General features: G+C 42.1%; 1 protein-coding gene across 3 annotated transcripts in view; it reads right to left on the reverse strand.

The window, feature by feature from the left end:
- Nucleotides 1-12,156, reverse strand: part of AP2A2 (adaptor related protein complex 2 subunit alpha 2) — a 42,759-nt gene extending 30,603 nt beyond the window's left edge. For all 3 annotated transcript variants that reach the window (XM_082283519.1, XM_082283518.1, XM_082283520.1), the window contains exon 1: nucleotides 11,997-12,156. In XM_082283519.1, the coding sequence (XP_082139645.1) occupies nucleotides 11,997-12,063 (67 nt within the window). In that variant the 5' untranslated portion in view covers nucleotides 12,064-12,156. The remainder of the gene's footprint in view (nucleotides 1-11,996) is intronic.
- Nucleotides 12,157-14,949: the final 2,793 nt, after the last annotated feature.

The raw sequence follows: 14,949 nt of genomic DNA on the forward strand, positions 1-14,949 counted from the left end.
CAAATGAATCCAGATTTTGTAATTTCTTGACTTAGACTCAAAAAACCAAACTGAAATTACGCACTTCTGAAACCAACTCTTGCATAAGATGCAGAGAATGGGTTTGTATTAATCTGCCTCTAACAATGGCCACAAGAGAACAGACATGGAGCAGCCACAGCACACTGTACAAACAGAAATGTTAGGCCCAAAATAGAAGCAACTACTTCAGTTTGCCTTGTCATTTTAACAAAATACCTGCAGACCCCACGTATTTGCTTAAAATGGATTGCTTCCATTCTACAACAGTGTTTTGTAAGGGCCACTGCTCAAAAGACTGAAGTGCAGGGTGCCTTGGCAGGCACTCCACAGGGCAAAAAAACAACCCACAATTTCAATAATTTACGATACCTGTTCTGAAACATAAATTGTAGTTGCTATCTGTATGTACCTTGATTTCCAGATAAAGCCGAAGATAATGTCCACAGTTTTAATTTGACCTAGAAATTCCAGTTAACTTCTAGAATGACAAAGCTAGACAACACAGTATAATTCCCTCAGTTTATAAAGATGCATCTGTTGGAATCACAAAGTTTAACCAGTTTTCACTAATATATCACTAATAATGCAACACATAATGAGTTTTGTTCTAATTTAACTTGTCAACCTAAAGAAAGCTGGTTTTTAAGTAGTAACACTATTTATTGTGTAAATGAGCAGCAAGTCAGACCATCTAAGACCTGAAGTGCCTTCCTTTATAGATTTTAGATTCGTCTTAATTGGATTATTTGTCCTGTGCACACAGCAAAGATACTCAAGTGTTTGCTTCTAGGGCACTTGCCAGCATTAGGAGATCATTACTAGACTGAAGCAAGTCATTTGCTCTGGGGTCCATCCTCTGAGAACAGGGGGCCACAGTAACATACACCAAAAGGGTGCAACTGTTTATGTAAATAAACATTTCAATTTTGTAAACTATTTCTTTTTAAAGACCTCAAAGCACTTCCTTTATTTTCAGCCACTCATCTACTCCCAATGAAAATTTTAATTTCCTAAAGCTTTTAATTTATTTTCCCTTTCACCATGGGAAGGGCACATCTCATTAAGACATAACCACTGAGTCTGGAGATTTTGTACTTCATTTACATTAACAGGGCAGAGAATATAGACCTCAGTCTGGGGCACTGCTAGCCTGAGTAGGATATTTAGTTATTTAAATTTAGAAACTAGGTCTTTGCTCTGTATCATATAACTTATGTTTGTAAGGAAAGTGAATTGCAATATTTGCTTTGAATTATTAGCAATTGTTTCTCTAACCTCAGCAAGTGTGGAAATAATCACAATTTTAAAATGTTAAAAATGGGGCGAGGAAAGGGAAACAGTAATACATATCAGTCAGCTTTTCTTATCCCAAGATGAAATCAAGGCCATCTTTTACTTTTTTAGAATCAACAAAACCTCTTGGCAAATCTTCCAAGCAGCATTATTTACCTGCTATACTCACAGATTACCAGTTACTGCTAGAAATCGGGTTCTTTGTGTCCTAAGCAAGCAACAGAGCATTAAGCAAAGCCTGACTGAAATACTTCAGGAATTTGTGAAGTCAGCACCTTTAGTAGAAATAGTCTGCAGGCTCAGCAACACAAACATGGAAATCCCACCCCCATGCACACAGCTGTAGCAGCGAGATGACAGGAACACCCATAGTCACATCTGAAGGTTTATTCTCTCAAATTTTAAATCTTGCTTAGCATATGAACAAAAGCCTATTTTGAATAATGCCTTCAGGCCGTTCTATTTTGAAGGCAGCATATGATCTCACCCAGACTGAGCCCAAACATAAACAGCATAGCAATTAGCTGGTGATAAAAGTTTAACTTCATATATTGGAAATCACATTGAAAAATTAAGTTTTCACCTTATTATTAGTTACAGTCTATGCAAGCCTGCAACTGTAGTTTTAAAGAACAGCACCAGCACAGCAAGTGTTAAATGTCACTGAGGACAATCACATAACAATGCTGAGGACAACTCACGACTTAAAACCAGGCTGAAGTATCTAACCCCAAATTTCCTCAACTCCAGCAGTTGCATTGTATGGTAACCTTCTTCAAACACGATTAACTGCTTATATTAGAGGATGACAAAGCAAAACAAAATCTCACTGTGGAAGTCAGCTTCCACTGTAAAGGACAAAAGAAAATAGAAGTATCATAAACCAAGGACCAATTACTAGCCAGATCTTCTATCCCACTAACTGTGAAAGGGAGGGCACTGTTAAAATGTGTTTGATTAACAGAGAAGTTTTCATCACGTTACTCTGGCTTGCCAACACTCACTGAATAATTTCTACATGCATATTTTATTTTTACCATCACTAGAAACACTCAAGTAGCCTTTAAGACAGTAAAAAGGAAGATGATGATAGCTGAAGGAGTGCTACGCTACAGGAATAGAGGCTTACGTTTCAGAGCTAACAAAGGCAACTGCTCTGCCACACTTTCAGGCTGTTACCCAGCGCCCACTCTCATGAAATTATCAGAGCTCCACACCAACAAAATGTTCTGTAACCTAATTCATGCCATTTAACTTGGAGAGGCTTTAAAAAGGTCATGTCATGTATACAGACTGATGGGTAGGACAGTAGTTAAGCCAGAACACAAGAAGATTATGTTCCATTTGAGTTCAGGCCACATCCTTCTCACTTTGACTTATTCAGACTTCTACCATTTTAACAGACTGATTAAATACCCATAATAAGTTATTAAGAGAGGTGACTACAAGTCAGTACGCTTTGGGTTGCTGTTTTGCTGAAAAGACATGTAGTGTTTATAGCCTTACAGCTCTAGTGTACAAGTACTGCTCATCTTCTCCAAGACCAGTACCAAGCACAGAGGTACCCAGCCACAACACAGTCCAAGGCGCTTATGGGTGATTACTTCACATTTGGCAGTTTGTCAGGCTTCAGACTCCATCATGCTGCCTACTGCCTTCATTAGGCAAGGTAAATTTAGTCTGCAGAGCAGTATTATCTTTAATTACCATCTTGTTTAACAAAGATAGAGTAGGGAACATCGTAAGTCACACAGCTCATCAAAGAACCAACTACTATTCTTGTATTTCCCGGTAATCCAGGCTAGAGTCAGCACTTCAGTACTACATAAATCCTCCATACCTCTGGAGCTCTGCATTACAATCTAAAGAATGAGAAAACGTACAGGAAAGGGGTTTGTTGAGTCCATTAATTTGAAAAGAACACCTGACATATCCTAATAGTAACTTGGCAGCAGGGTTGCAAGATTAAGCAAATGATTCAAGGTTAGAATTAGTGAGTTGCTTGTGGCTCACTCAGACAGTGACCTGCTCCATCAGGATTAACTTGTTGCTATACTAACTGCAGACTGCTTATGACAAGTTTGAGGCACACAACCCACTTGTGCTAACTAGAACTGCTACTAGTTCTTCAATTTCATACAAATCACTTGATAAACTTCTGACCAAGCCTACACATTTATTTCCCAAAGGAACAGAGAAGTGTTTTTTCTATCAGCAGCTACACAAATACTGAGCCAAGCAGATTTCTGCAGGCAAGGCCTTGAGACACAGCCATATTGTCAACAATTTAAAGCAATAAATAAATAGATAAATCACTTCACAGAAGTTTAGATGTTCCCAGTACTCATCTGGCTCCAATATGCTTATCAGCAGTCAGTGCAATTGAGCCCAGCAAATAACGCATTTGTTTTGAATGTATGTACAAGTGAGAACTGCTACACTATGTTACCTTTTAGCCTTACCTGCCCTATGGCCATCTGACAATTTATGATTACAGATGTACCACTGCTGGCATGAATTATAAAGCAGAGGGTAGCACGCTCTGTTAGCACAAGAAAAAGCCTGCCACAATTCTGTCATGCTTCTTGAAGGCCAGTAGTAGTGTAAGTGACTATTTGTGGCACAACAGTAAGTCTAACATAGCATGAACTCTGTTCACATTCAATTATCAAACAGGCCTTGAAGAGACAGGAGACAAGTCTACTTTTCTGTTTAGGAAAATACTACCAAGGTTAAGAGCAGGAACTTCTCTGAATTCCTCAATGGCTAGGAACGCTTAATCGCAAAAACCACAGCTCTTACACAAAGATAAATTCTCAGTTTTAGAGGTGATGTTAGACATCTTCCCTGAGAGCTGTGAGTCATTGTTTTCCAAACACAGGAATTTTTCTGTTTGGTTATGTTTTCTTTAGCCTCTACATTAGGAGCATCCAAGCTGATTGGCCACTTTGGTGGGAGATACAGCACAGCCAAACTGCTACCCAGCTTCCCTTCAGCAAAATATTGATAGTTTCAGGGTCAGTTTGATTCAAGGCTATGCTTCTTAAGAGACAGCTACAGACAGTTCCTAAACACTGCTCTCATCCTGGCATACACATTCCTGCTATTACCTTGCATTGCTGCAGGTCAGTTAGGGAGCCAAACAGTGAAAAGCAAGATAGGTTTATCCAAAGGCTAAGTCACACCAGCTTCACTACAAGTGATAGTGCCAGAAGACATGACCAGGTAGAGAGCAAGTTCACCCATTCACTGTCTAAACACACTTTAGTTGGCATAAAGCAATCAAATGACCCACTTGCCTTTCCTATTGCTAAAGCAGCCTGCAAGCATGATGTAAAGACTACACTATATTCTTGAACTCTGCTGTCAGGGAGCAGAGAAAGAAACTGGTTGAAAAACAGGGAAAATCAAAACAAATACTAGTGTCTCTACTGCAAAAATGGTAGAAATAGAGGAAAATATGCATGTAAAGGTAATCAGTACCTCCATTCTTGCCTTTGTGAAAGAGCTTTTATAGTACTTTTAATACTTACTCATATCAGTAAGTTAAACCACTACTTTTACGTGCCAGCAGGACAGGTACTAATGTTACAGCTCTAGAGGATAGACTAGCCATTTGCTATGCAGATCACGGTCTTCATGAAGTAAAACACCAAATCCATCCTCCAACTCTCCCTAATCTCTCAACTGGCTCTTTAGCACAGCACAGAAGAGGGAAAAAGAAATGCAAACAGGTTGCACAGCAATACATTAGAGTGGTCTGTTTGCCCATCCTCACATTATCAGTCTGTCTACGTAGATCCCTTCATTTGGTTAAACTATCTAAAGCGCTACAATAGAGGTTCAAGCTCCAGCTCCACCTGAGTATGTCTGAGGAAGCATGTTGGTGCTACTGTTTACAAACTCACTGCACAACTAATCCAAAGAGACTGCAATAAAATACTGCACACTTTTACAAAATGTTAGTATGGCTTCACTTTTGTTCGACCTGTTCAAGGCTGCAGAGCAAGAAGCTTTTTGTTTACTGACGTGCTAACATCCTGTTATGAATGAAAACAGGAGCACATGCGGTCCTTCCACAAGATCTATTTGATCAGAAGAAAGAAGTGCCTGTCTGTCATGTTGAAGATCATGAATGGCACAAAGGCAGCTGAAGATTGTTGTGCCTTGGGACATCCTGCAGTGATTAGATATCTGAAGACAGAGAGCAGTGACCTGCTGATCATGCTTAAGAACTTTGTAGAGTACATTTTTTAATATTCTGCACAGTAAGTGAACTACTATCCACAGAGCTGACTTCTTCCTCCACTATGCCACTAGAAATTTGCCCCTGTAACAACACTTCTCAGGAAACAGCAGGGAGTCACAGGCTTTACTGTAATCCACTAATCCATTAACTCCTTGTCCTCATAAGAGAAGAGAAATAAGGGCACAAAAGCAGCTTTCCAATCCAGATGTATTAAACTGCAACAATTTAATACAAAATTAATGATTTTAGATGCTTACCATGGCTTGTTTTTTCCAACTAAGCACCACAAGTTAAGAAAAATTTGAGAAGTAACCAGGCAACAGGGTCTAGCTTAAGACCAGATTTTTCCCCAAAACAACTGAAAGCTTACTGGAAGTTCATATCCAAGTGACTTTGTGACATACAGAACATTTATCTGGGAGTTTAGTTGGCAAAACAACACTGACTCCTATCAAAAGAGAAGCTTTAAGTCAAGAAGATAAGCGAACAGTAAGTGCAGGGTTAGGTTTCTACGTAAGGCAGCTCTTCCTCCTTCCTTGACTGAGCAACATCCAACTAGTCATTTCCTTGACCAGTCTTTTCACACTGTACAGTTACACCCCCTTCAACAAGGTAAGCCTATATTTGCACTGATTTACCACAAGTCACTGTGGACTCTCTTCTACCTTAGTTCATGTTCAAAGAGCAGAACAGTTTGAGGCCTATTCTAGTTTAGCTATCACTTCTAAATTACTGTTTCAGGGGCCTTAAAAATCCTTTTGAGCTTCTCAACTAATTCAGATATGTAACAGTCTCTGCAACAGTCCCTTAATATCCTCTTATCAGTCCTGATGGGCAATCTTTATCCAAAGGATTTCAAATTAAGCAGGTATCATATTTTCCAGTGTATCTAATGGAGAGCTCGGATGTCACATGAAAGATTCTAGCTCTTTACTACCTCTCATCCATTACTCTCCCCTAAGCCAGCCATGCACAAATTAAACAAGCATAAAAAAAACTAAACAAAGGGGGAAAAAAAAAATCCCATCCCCTCAGAGCTCTATGAAATGACCAGAAGCAAGCCAAGACAGAGAAGCCATGAGAATAACAGCAGTTTTGTTTTAGAGATCCTCCTCAGACTAATCTCATGCTAATTGTGTTTTCCTTAAATCACTCTCCTGCAAATAGTAGCAAGTGATGCAAGACTTAGTGCTTATTATAGCTCTAAGCAGCACATTCTTAGGACTGTTTTTTCAGGCCAGAAACTGACCATATTAGATGGGCTGCCATAGCCTTGCAAAAGCAACAGGAGAGCAAACCAAGATGACTTGCTTTCCAATTTATTCAAAAAGGTAAGTAATCTAAGAATACATGTAAAGAAAAGTCACTGACTGTCTAGAGAAGTATTTCAAGTCCTACTCTAACGCTACATGCACTGCAAACAAAAACCCACACCTCAGAGGAGCAATGCAGTAGCTTTAGCCTACACACTTAGCTTATTACTGACATAAAATAATTACTGACAGGTAACTAAACCAAGCTGTGTGTGCTCAACTCACTCTATGTAAAGTTTGTTTCACTGGGTGGCTGTTCTTACAGTGAACAAATAACTATCCATACCTAAGCAGTCATTTAATCCATGTACATGCCCCTCCCACCTACACCTGTAATGCACTCCATAACCTACTACCCATTGAAACAGATGATCATCATATGATGAATTTAATGAACTATGTTTTTTCAATCCCCACTTGCAGATCTGTAACCTGATGCATCAGTCCCAGTGCAGTGAAGCAAAGATACATTCTGGGAGGCTCAGCTTCGGGACACTATCCCTTGTCCAGTACAATGAAAATTGAATGCATTAAGTTTTATGAGAAGAGATAGAGCTTTGTTTATTATATTTGTTGAATTTTATTTAAGAAAAAAATATAGCCAGAGGAAAAAGAAACAGTGAATTGAAGAAAACATAAAAAGAAACATTTGGAGAACAAACTAAAGGAATCCTTCCTTCATCTGTCCAACTTCTGGGGCAACACTGAAAAGGTAAGACAGTTATCTAGAGCAGTGAGGGAAACTAAGAACTGTCTTGTCCTCTGAGCCTGTGACAACCGCAGCTTTTGCCTTTGTCTAGACACATTTCATCAACCTAAGAGGAGATGGCTTCCCAATTTTACTGTGGAGCAGGAGGTTACCAGTAGTACATTAAATACTATAATAGAAACTATTTCTACATTACTGCCTGCAAATGAAAGGAGAAAAGCAAACTCTCCTGGTTTTCAGGGTGAATAGTAGATAGCACTGTTGTTGCAGGAGAATACTGAGTGACAAATGACTTAAAAGTATTTAATTGTGAGATAAGCATAAAGCTTACCAAAACTCAAAAAAAAAAAAATGAAAACAGACTCCTGATGACGTATCTGTTAGCTAAGACAGCTGGAGAGTTTATAAAGCACCATCTTGTGTAAGTCAAATTGCTTCAGCAGCTCTGCAGTACATACACAAGAGAAGACTTAAAATACATTTAAGAATAAATATTTCTTGCAGGAGTCCATATGCTTGTAACATATGCAGATCTTGTTAGGTTTTAGTTCATGGGGCACATAATTGATGCAGTGACAGGGACTCCTCCTGACCTGAACTCCTAAGTTGGGATAGCACTTCACCAAACCACAGGGTTCAGAGCTGTCAGCTCCACTCCACCACAATCTTTTGGACAGCATAGCCACACCTAACTATTTTCTCAGTCACACCAACCAAACACTAATTAACTGGGCTATCCTAATCAAGTACTGCAGTTTGGCTTTCAACCGATAGTTTTCTTGTCTCTTCTCTGGTGTGTCTATGAAAGATAAGCTAAAAACCCACTTACTGTAGTAATTCATATATGTCACAAAACAATCCAAATGAGCAAGTCCCTAGAAAAGCCCATATATCTACTGGCAAATTGACAGACATCTAAAAGGGCTATTTTCTAAAAAACATTTTCATCTGCCATCTGCACTAGGACCTCCATACACAAAACACAGAGCCTACAATAAGAAGTTGCCCTGAAACAAAATTCTGGAAAGCTATGAGGAAGTGAAGGATAATTCATTTTCTTGTATTACCATATCTTGTAAATTCACTTGATCTTTGTATGAATAAAGAACATTTCATTTTGAAAAAAGACATGCAATATGACAGCTTCACAGAGACTAGAGCAAAGTCAAAGTGCTAAGAAGCCTCTCTTAGTCTTGAAACATTTTACAGTTTCTGCTACAAGTAGTATGCCAACTTTCTTTAATGAAAAACATCACAGACTTTTGAGAAATCAGTGTAGTTTAAAATAGTCTGCTTTAAAATTACATGTAGCATAGAAGCATTAAAGACAAAAATCAAGAAGTTTAATAGATAAACCAACTGCCAAAAATATGTCTAAACAACACAGAAGTGACAACCAAGCTTTTAAGTGTTAAAGACAGGCTGGTAGTGCGAGCTGCTTGTTCACAATCAACTACAGTTGTAAACACAGAAAATTGTTATCAAGTAAGACTTATGTGAAGCCTGTAACAGACCGGTACAAAGACAGGCATCACTCCCAAATCAGTAATGTATCAAACCTGTAAGAGAATCCTGCATTATTTAGTGCTGCAGACATTATAGATACAAATGTCCAAGAAATAAATCTTGAGGTAAGGAGATCAAGCATTTCCAAAGGTAGACAATCAAAATTTACATAAACCCCAGAAGTTTAGGTTACTTGATTAATTTGAAGTCACATGCTGTGCATCCACCTGAGCACAGTCAGCACACAACTGCATTTTCATTTTTCAGCAAGATCTATGATGTAGAATTCTTATCTGTGCAAAATCTCTCAGAATACCCCCCCATACACACCATGTTTCACCATTACTCGTAATCTGGAAAAATTATTGGCAAACTAGAAGTGCGAGGCCTTTGTGGCAGTATTAAAAATAGATACAAGAGTCCAACAAAGCCACAATTTGGACAGAAATTAAGAATGCCTGCAAGAACTTTGCACATCACTGCAACTGTCAGATATTTAGTCCACTTTCAAGGCTAGAAATAGAGGAATAGAGGTCAAGAGCTGCCCTGGAGTCTAGCTTCCCTCCCATCTCAGAAAAGGAATGCTTGCTTTCTTTGCTTGGTCAAAAGATGCTGTTCACCTGAACAGCTGCTACTTTCTGTTCTTGACAACATCTACCTCCTCACTGAAAAGGCAAAGAGGGAGCTTTAGCCAATAGCAGTGCCTGCAAAGCACAGAGTCTCCAGAGAGTACTTTTGTGAATACGCCAGGAAGCATTTTTGTGAATCTTGGTCAGTATATACTAGCCCGTGGTTAGCTGGCAGCACTCAGAGCTCTGCTAAAGGAAAGGCTCAAAAGCCATTCACAGCTATTTGGAAGCTTCATAGATCATCTACTAGTGAGAATATCAGCTCTTTCGCAGCTGTTTAGAAGATGCTGTTACTTTTTTCATTATGAAGATAAGAAAGATACACAAGTAATTACAGCTCCCAAACAGCTGTCTGGACAGAGACAAAATATTTGAGATATACCACTATTTGTTTAAACGGTCAAACTGTTAACATTTTATTTGTATCACCAGTAAGTTACATCTTTGTGTCTCCTGCAGAGCATGAAACGCTTGTTGTCCCATCTGGACTGAGGCAGCTTCAGCTCTATCCCCTTGTGGGGATATAAGTGCCTTGTGGGGAAATAAGTACCTGATTTGTTATAGCCTACAACCTTAAATTTTGTTATTCCACATCCCTGAACACGAGTTACAAAGCTAAGAGCTTAAATGTTTCCCTTGTGTTTACTTCTAGCAAATTCCACTGAAAACAAGAGTGGACAAATGTGCTAACCAACTGCAAGGCATGAGACACTGATGAATCAAGTCATACTTCTTCCAGCTAAATCAATATAAACAGTGATTTAAAAAATCATCGTGAATTGTACTGGATAGATACAATAGCAAGTCTTAACTGCTATGACACCAAGTGGAACTATTGCTACACATGTAGCTTGCACAGAAAGGAAAATGCTCACTAAATAGCAAGGCCAACCAGACAAAGCACAAGAGCATTCATGTAACCTTGAACTGCTACACTACACATTTTGTAAGCCATCTTCTACACACACAAGAGTGAAGTCTAAAGTAACCTAAGGACCTGCAACTCTGTTCTGAAAAATAAAAACCAACCCATTCAAATAGTTTCTGTCCTAAGGAAGATTATCAACCTTGAATTTTACATATAAAGCCCCTGTTCACGTGTCTGGGAGTCCAAATCACCTAATTTTAAAGACACTGCATTTAAATGGTCTCATTCTACCAGTATAATTCTTACCCAGGTTTTTTGTATTAGAAGTCATCAATACGAAGTTTCCCAAGCTAGTGTGGTTAAATAATCCCAATACAAGCCCAGTTAGAACAACATAATTTGCATTAAAAAATTCTCCAAATCTATCTATATCTTTAGAGAGAAGACCTTACTGCCACTGCTCCATTGCTTTTAAAATAGCCTCAAGTGATCTACAGAGACACACAGGTGGACAAAATAGAGCTGTTTCATCACACCAACCACAGCGACCTTAGCCCTTCCCCAGGCAATTCCTGCCACATCATACACTTAGATCTCTAACTCTGATTAATATTAAACTATCGTATGCAATTCTCGGACAAAAAGGAAGATTGAGCACTGAGGTGTGCCCCTACACATAACCCTTTCCTCCACACCAAGCAGCATCAGATTTGTACTCCTCTCCTGCTGCACACTCACAGACACACTCTCCCCACTTCCCTCGGGGGAGCGGGGGGGGCACTTATTCGCACCCCCCTCCATCCCATTTTTAATTACACTGATCCTAAGCTCTGATATCCGTCAAAGCAGAACCTTAAAGCCAATTTAAGCCTAGCCTAGGCATACGCACTGAGGGCCCTGCTCTCAGGCGCCTACAGAGGCCTGTTTTCCATCAGTGACGTGATGAACCGAGAGCCGCTCAGGGATCTGGAAGGAGCCCAGGGACGCCTCTCCCTGCCCCGCCACACACCCACCCGCGCCCCGGCACCGCTCCGGTGCATCGCGAACAACGGCGGCACCGACTCCCGGCACCCCCTCCGCCGGGGCGGCCACCGCGACACTCAAGGACGGGGGAAGGGAGCGACAAGGGTGGTGAGGGGGGAGGGAAACACCCCAACCCACCCACCCAAAACGCACAAACCCACGGGCAAATGCCTTATGCTGCCTCCCCCTCCCCGCCGCGCCGCCCCCCCGAGCGCGTCGCCATTTCGTGAGGCAGGAGCGCTCCGAGCTGCCCGCCGCGATGATCAGGGGGAAGAGGGGAACACTGGGGAGGGGATTGAGGGGTGAAGCCCCGGCCCCATGGGGCAACAGCCCATGGCGACGGCCGGCGCGGCCCAGCCCAGGCCCTGACCCCGGTGCCACTCACAGTTGCGGATATCGGAGATGAAGACCGCCAGGCCTCGCATGCCATCGCCTTTCGACACGGCAGGCATCGTGGCGCACGATCACGGTCGCCCTGGGACGCGACACGACGAAGCCCCGCAGCCGCCGCCCGCTCTCCCCGCGGGCTCCTCAGGCCGCTCCGCCGCCGCCTCCGCAGCGCGCAGGCGCCGCCGGGGCTCCCGCGCCCCCGCAGCCGCCGGGCGGGCGCTGCTCGGGCGCCACCTGCCGTGCGGAGGCGGGAGCGCCGCGGGTGCACCGGGCCCCTCGCGCCTCCCTGCGCCGCAGCCGCCGCGGGCGCGGTCCCCGCCTGTCCCCCGGGATGTGCCCCCGCTCCCAGGCATCCCCCGTGCGACCCTGCGGCCTGAGAGGGCTAGCTGGCTAGAGGCCAGGCCCCGGAGATCTGCCGTGCCGCTGCTTGGACGCGATTACCAGTCACCGCCCGTGAGGGCAAACGGGCCCGGGCCGAGGTGAGGAGCGGCAGGGCGGCGACAGTCGCTGTGTCCGTGGGTGAATTCACTGCACGCTCCCTGCTCGGGAACAGCCTAATCCCTTCCTCTCCTCGTGACCCTAATGGCCGAGGAGTTTGATGATTTTTGAAGGTGAAATACCGGGCTTCGCAGGCGTCTCAGAGGATGTAGCTGCTGAGGGAGAAGGAGAGGGACGGCCGATCAAGATACTGGAAAATTTCACTTAAGCAGATTATTGATCTGGAATCTTATTTCTAAAACGTGAAGAGCAAGGTACAGACTCTCAGTGGTACAGTTCATAAGAACATGCTTTCCACAGGGTGGACTGCAGGAGGCTGTGCCTTGGTCCTCCTCCTCAAAAGGGACCCCAAAACAGTGCACGGGATCTACTGCACGTACCCTGCACAGTCACTGTGAGCACTGACAAGCCCAGAGGCTACTGTGTGCAGCTCCATCCTTAGGCACATCCCCCTTGTGAGCCTGCCATCGGTTGTGTGAGTGGCGCAGTTGCTCTGTGTTCATGCAGAGATCCCACTCCCCGACTCCCTGGGCATGCAGGTGTGCAACCCCAGGGCCACATGTTCCTCCTGAAGGCTGTGAACATGCGGAGTGGCACAGTCTCACACCACATCTACTCCCGAGACTGAAAACATTTCAAGGTTAAACTGTCTTAAATATGCCAAAAAGGTGGGACTGCGCAGAGCATTTAAGATCTTCAGCTGAAAATAGGTTCAAATGGTCTCAAGACTGGCCTAGTCTGCCTAACCAAAAGTATGCTGGGGGCTTCAGTCATGATGCAAGTGATTAGTATGCTTAGTGGAGAATAATGACTTGTAGAATCATGGGGCTTAGGGCTACTGGACATCAATCAGTTATTTCACCTCTTTTTCAGTATACATCAAGACATTTCATTTCATCTGGGTTTTTTTTTTCTCCCAGTGAATTGATCCCAGTATCTAGCTTTTAGCTACAGTCTATCTTCCAGAAAGGTACTGTCTTGCTCTGACACAATCAAATTCACTGTTGCCCTGGATAGTTTGCTCCCAGGGTTAATCCTCCTCGTTTAAAGGATCTTGTTCAGATTCATCAAGCTCCAGTGCCTTTAATTTAGTGATACATTTCTCTCTCATAAAGATCTACATAATACTTGATACCCTCTGCCTGATAGTGGCTGTACACCTCAGTTAGGTCACCTCTCAAGGGTCTATTTTGGGTGCTTTCAGGATACATTGTTATACATGAGTGCTTTTAAGTTGTGCAAGTATCTATGAGAAAGGCAGGATGACAGCATGTGGTAGTCACGCAATTATCCCTTTATCCCTGGATCCATAATTTAGACCAAGTGCAACTACAGGCAGTCATGCACAACTAGTCTATTATTTAATTCAGATTATTTGTAGGCTTTCATGAAGAACACTCTCCTTTTTCACAGCTTTACAAATAGATTTGATGCTTAATAATAACTTCCATGTACCTTTGAAGATGAAAACTTCCTATGTCACCAAAAGAAGCTTTTTCTGTAATCAGAAAAAAAAAATCTTTTTTGAGCTAGCCAAAATGTTGAACTGGTTTCTACTCTTAAGAGCACAGTGACACCTAAAGGCTCAGTCTATCCATCCTGTCTGGCTGTATTCCCATCAGTACTGCAAGTCATGCAGGTATCCAACCGCCTTTTCAGTGGCAGCTTAAATACTGCTAGCACAATAGCTGTGGCAGTACCAAGCTATGCATGAGCTGCAAATTCTTCTTGAGAACTGGGAAAATATCCAAGTGGTTAACACATGTGGATGTCTCTAGTTTTGTAACTGTACAGCTAAATGTTTCATTTGAAGGGGCTCAGTATGCAGTACACATACCCTGATTATTTTATGTCAACCTCCTTTGACTGACTTTGAGGCCTCACTTATATTCACCTTGCTCCCTGTCTTTTTGCCTCAACAAAGGCTTGTGCAATCAGGACAAATTGGGCATGTCTATCCTTACTGCCTCATAATTTAGGACTTACTCATGTACTTCAGATAGTCTTGGTAGGGACAAGGTAGAAATTTTATGTGAATAAACAGGTAGCTAGCAGAAAGAGAGTTTGTAATGGGCTTTAGATGCATCCTGGCTGAAAGAAACACTGTAATGTGAACTCAGCTGTTACTCAGCACAGAGCTCATACCAGGCAGAACCCTTTGCAAACACACTGAGTTGGTAATTGTGGAAAACATTTTGGTTTGAGCCTAACATCTATAAAACACCAGGCTGCCTAAAAACAAACTTAGTTGGTTCTATCCATCCCAAGATGTTATGATTATTTAAGATATTTATAATTACTGTAAAATCAGCATTAAAGGGGAAATAGTACCAAGGAATCGTTTCCTATTACACAAAATGTTTTGTATCACATTTGTTTGCCAACAAATCCACAGTGTTTGTCCCTTCCTTCCCATTTTTTATGGGAATTACTTTAAAATTTTTTCAGGA

This window comes from Coloeus monedula, assembly GCF_965178545.1.
Source record: "Coloeus monedula genome assembly, chromosome: 6".
Classification (NCBI taxonomy): Eukaryota; Metazoa; Chordata; class Aves; order Passeriformes; family Corvidae; genus Coloeus; species Coloeus monedula.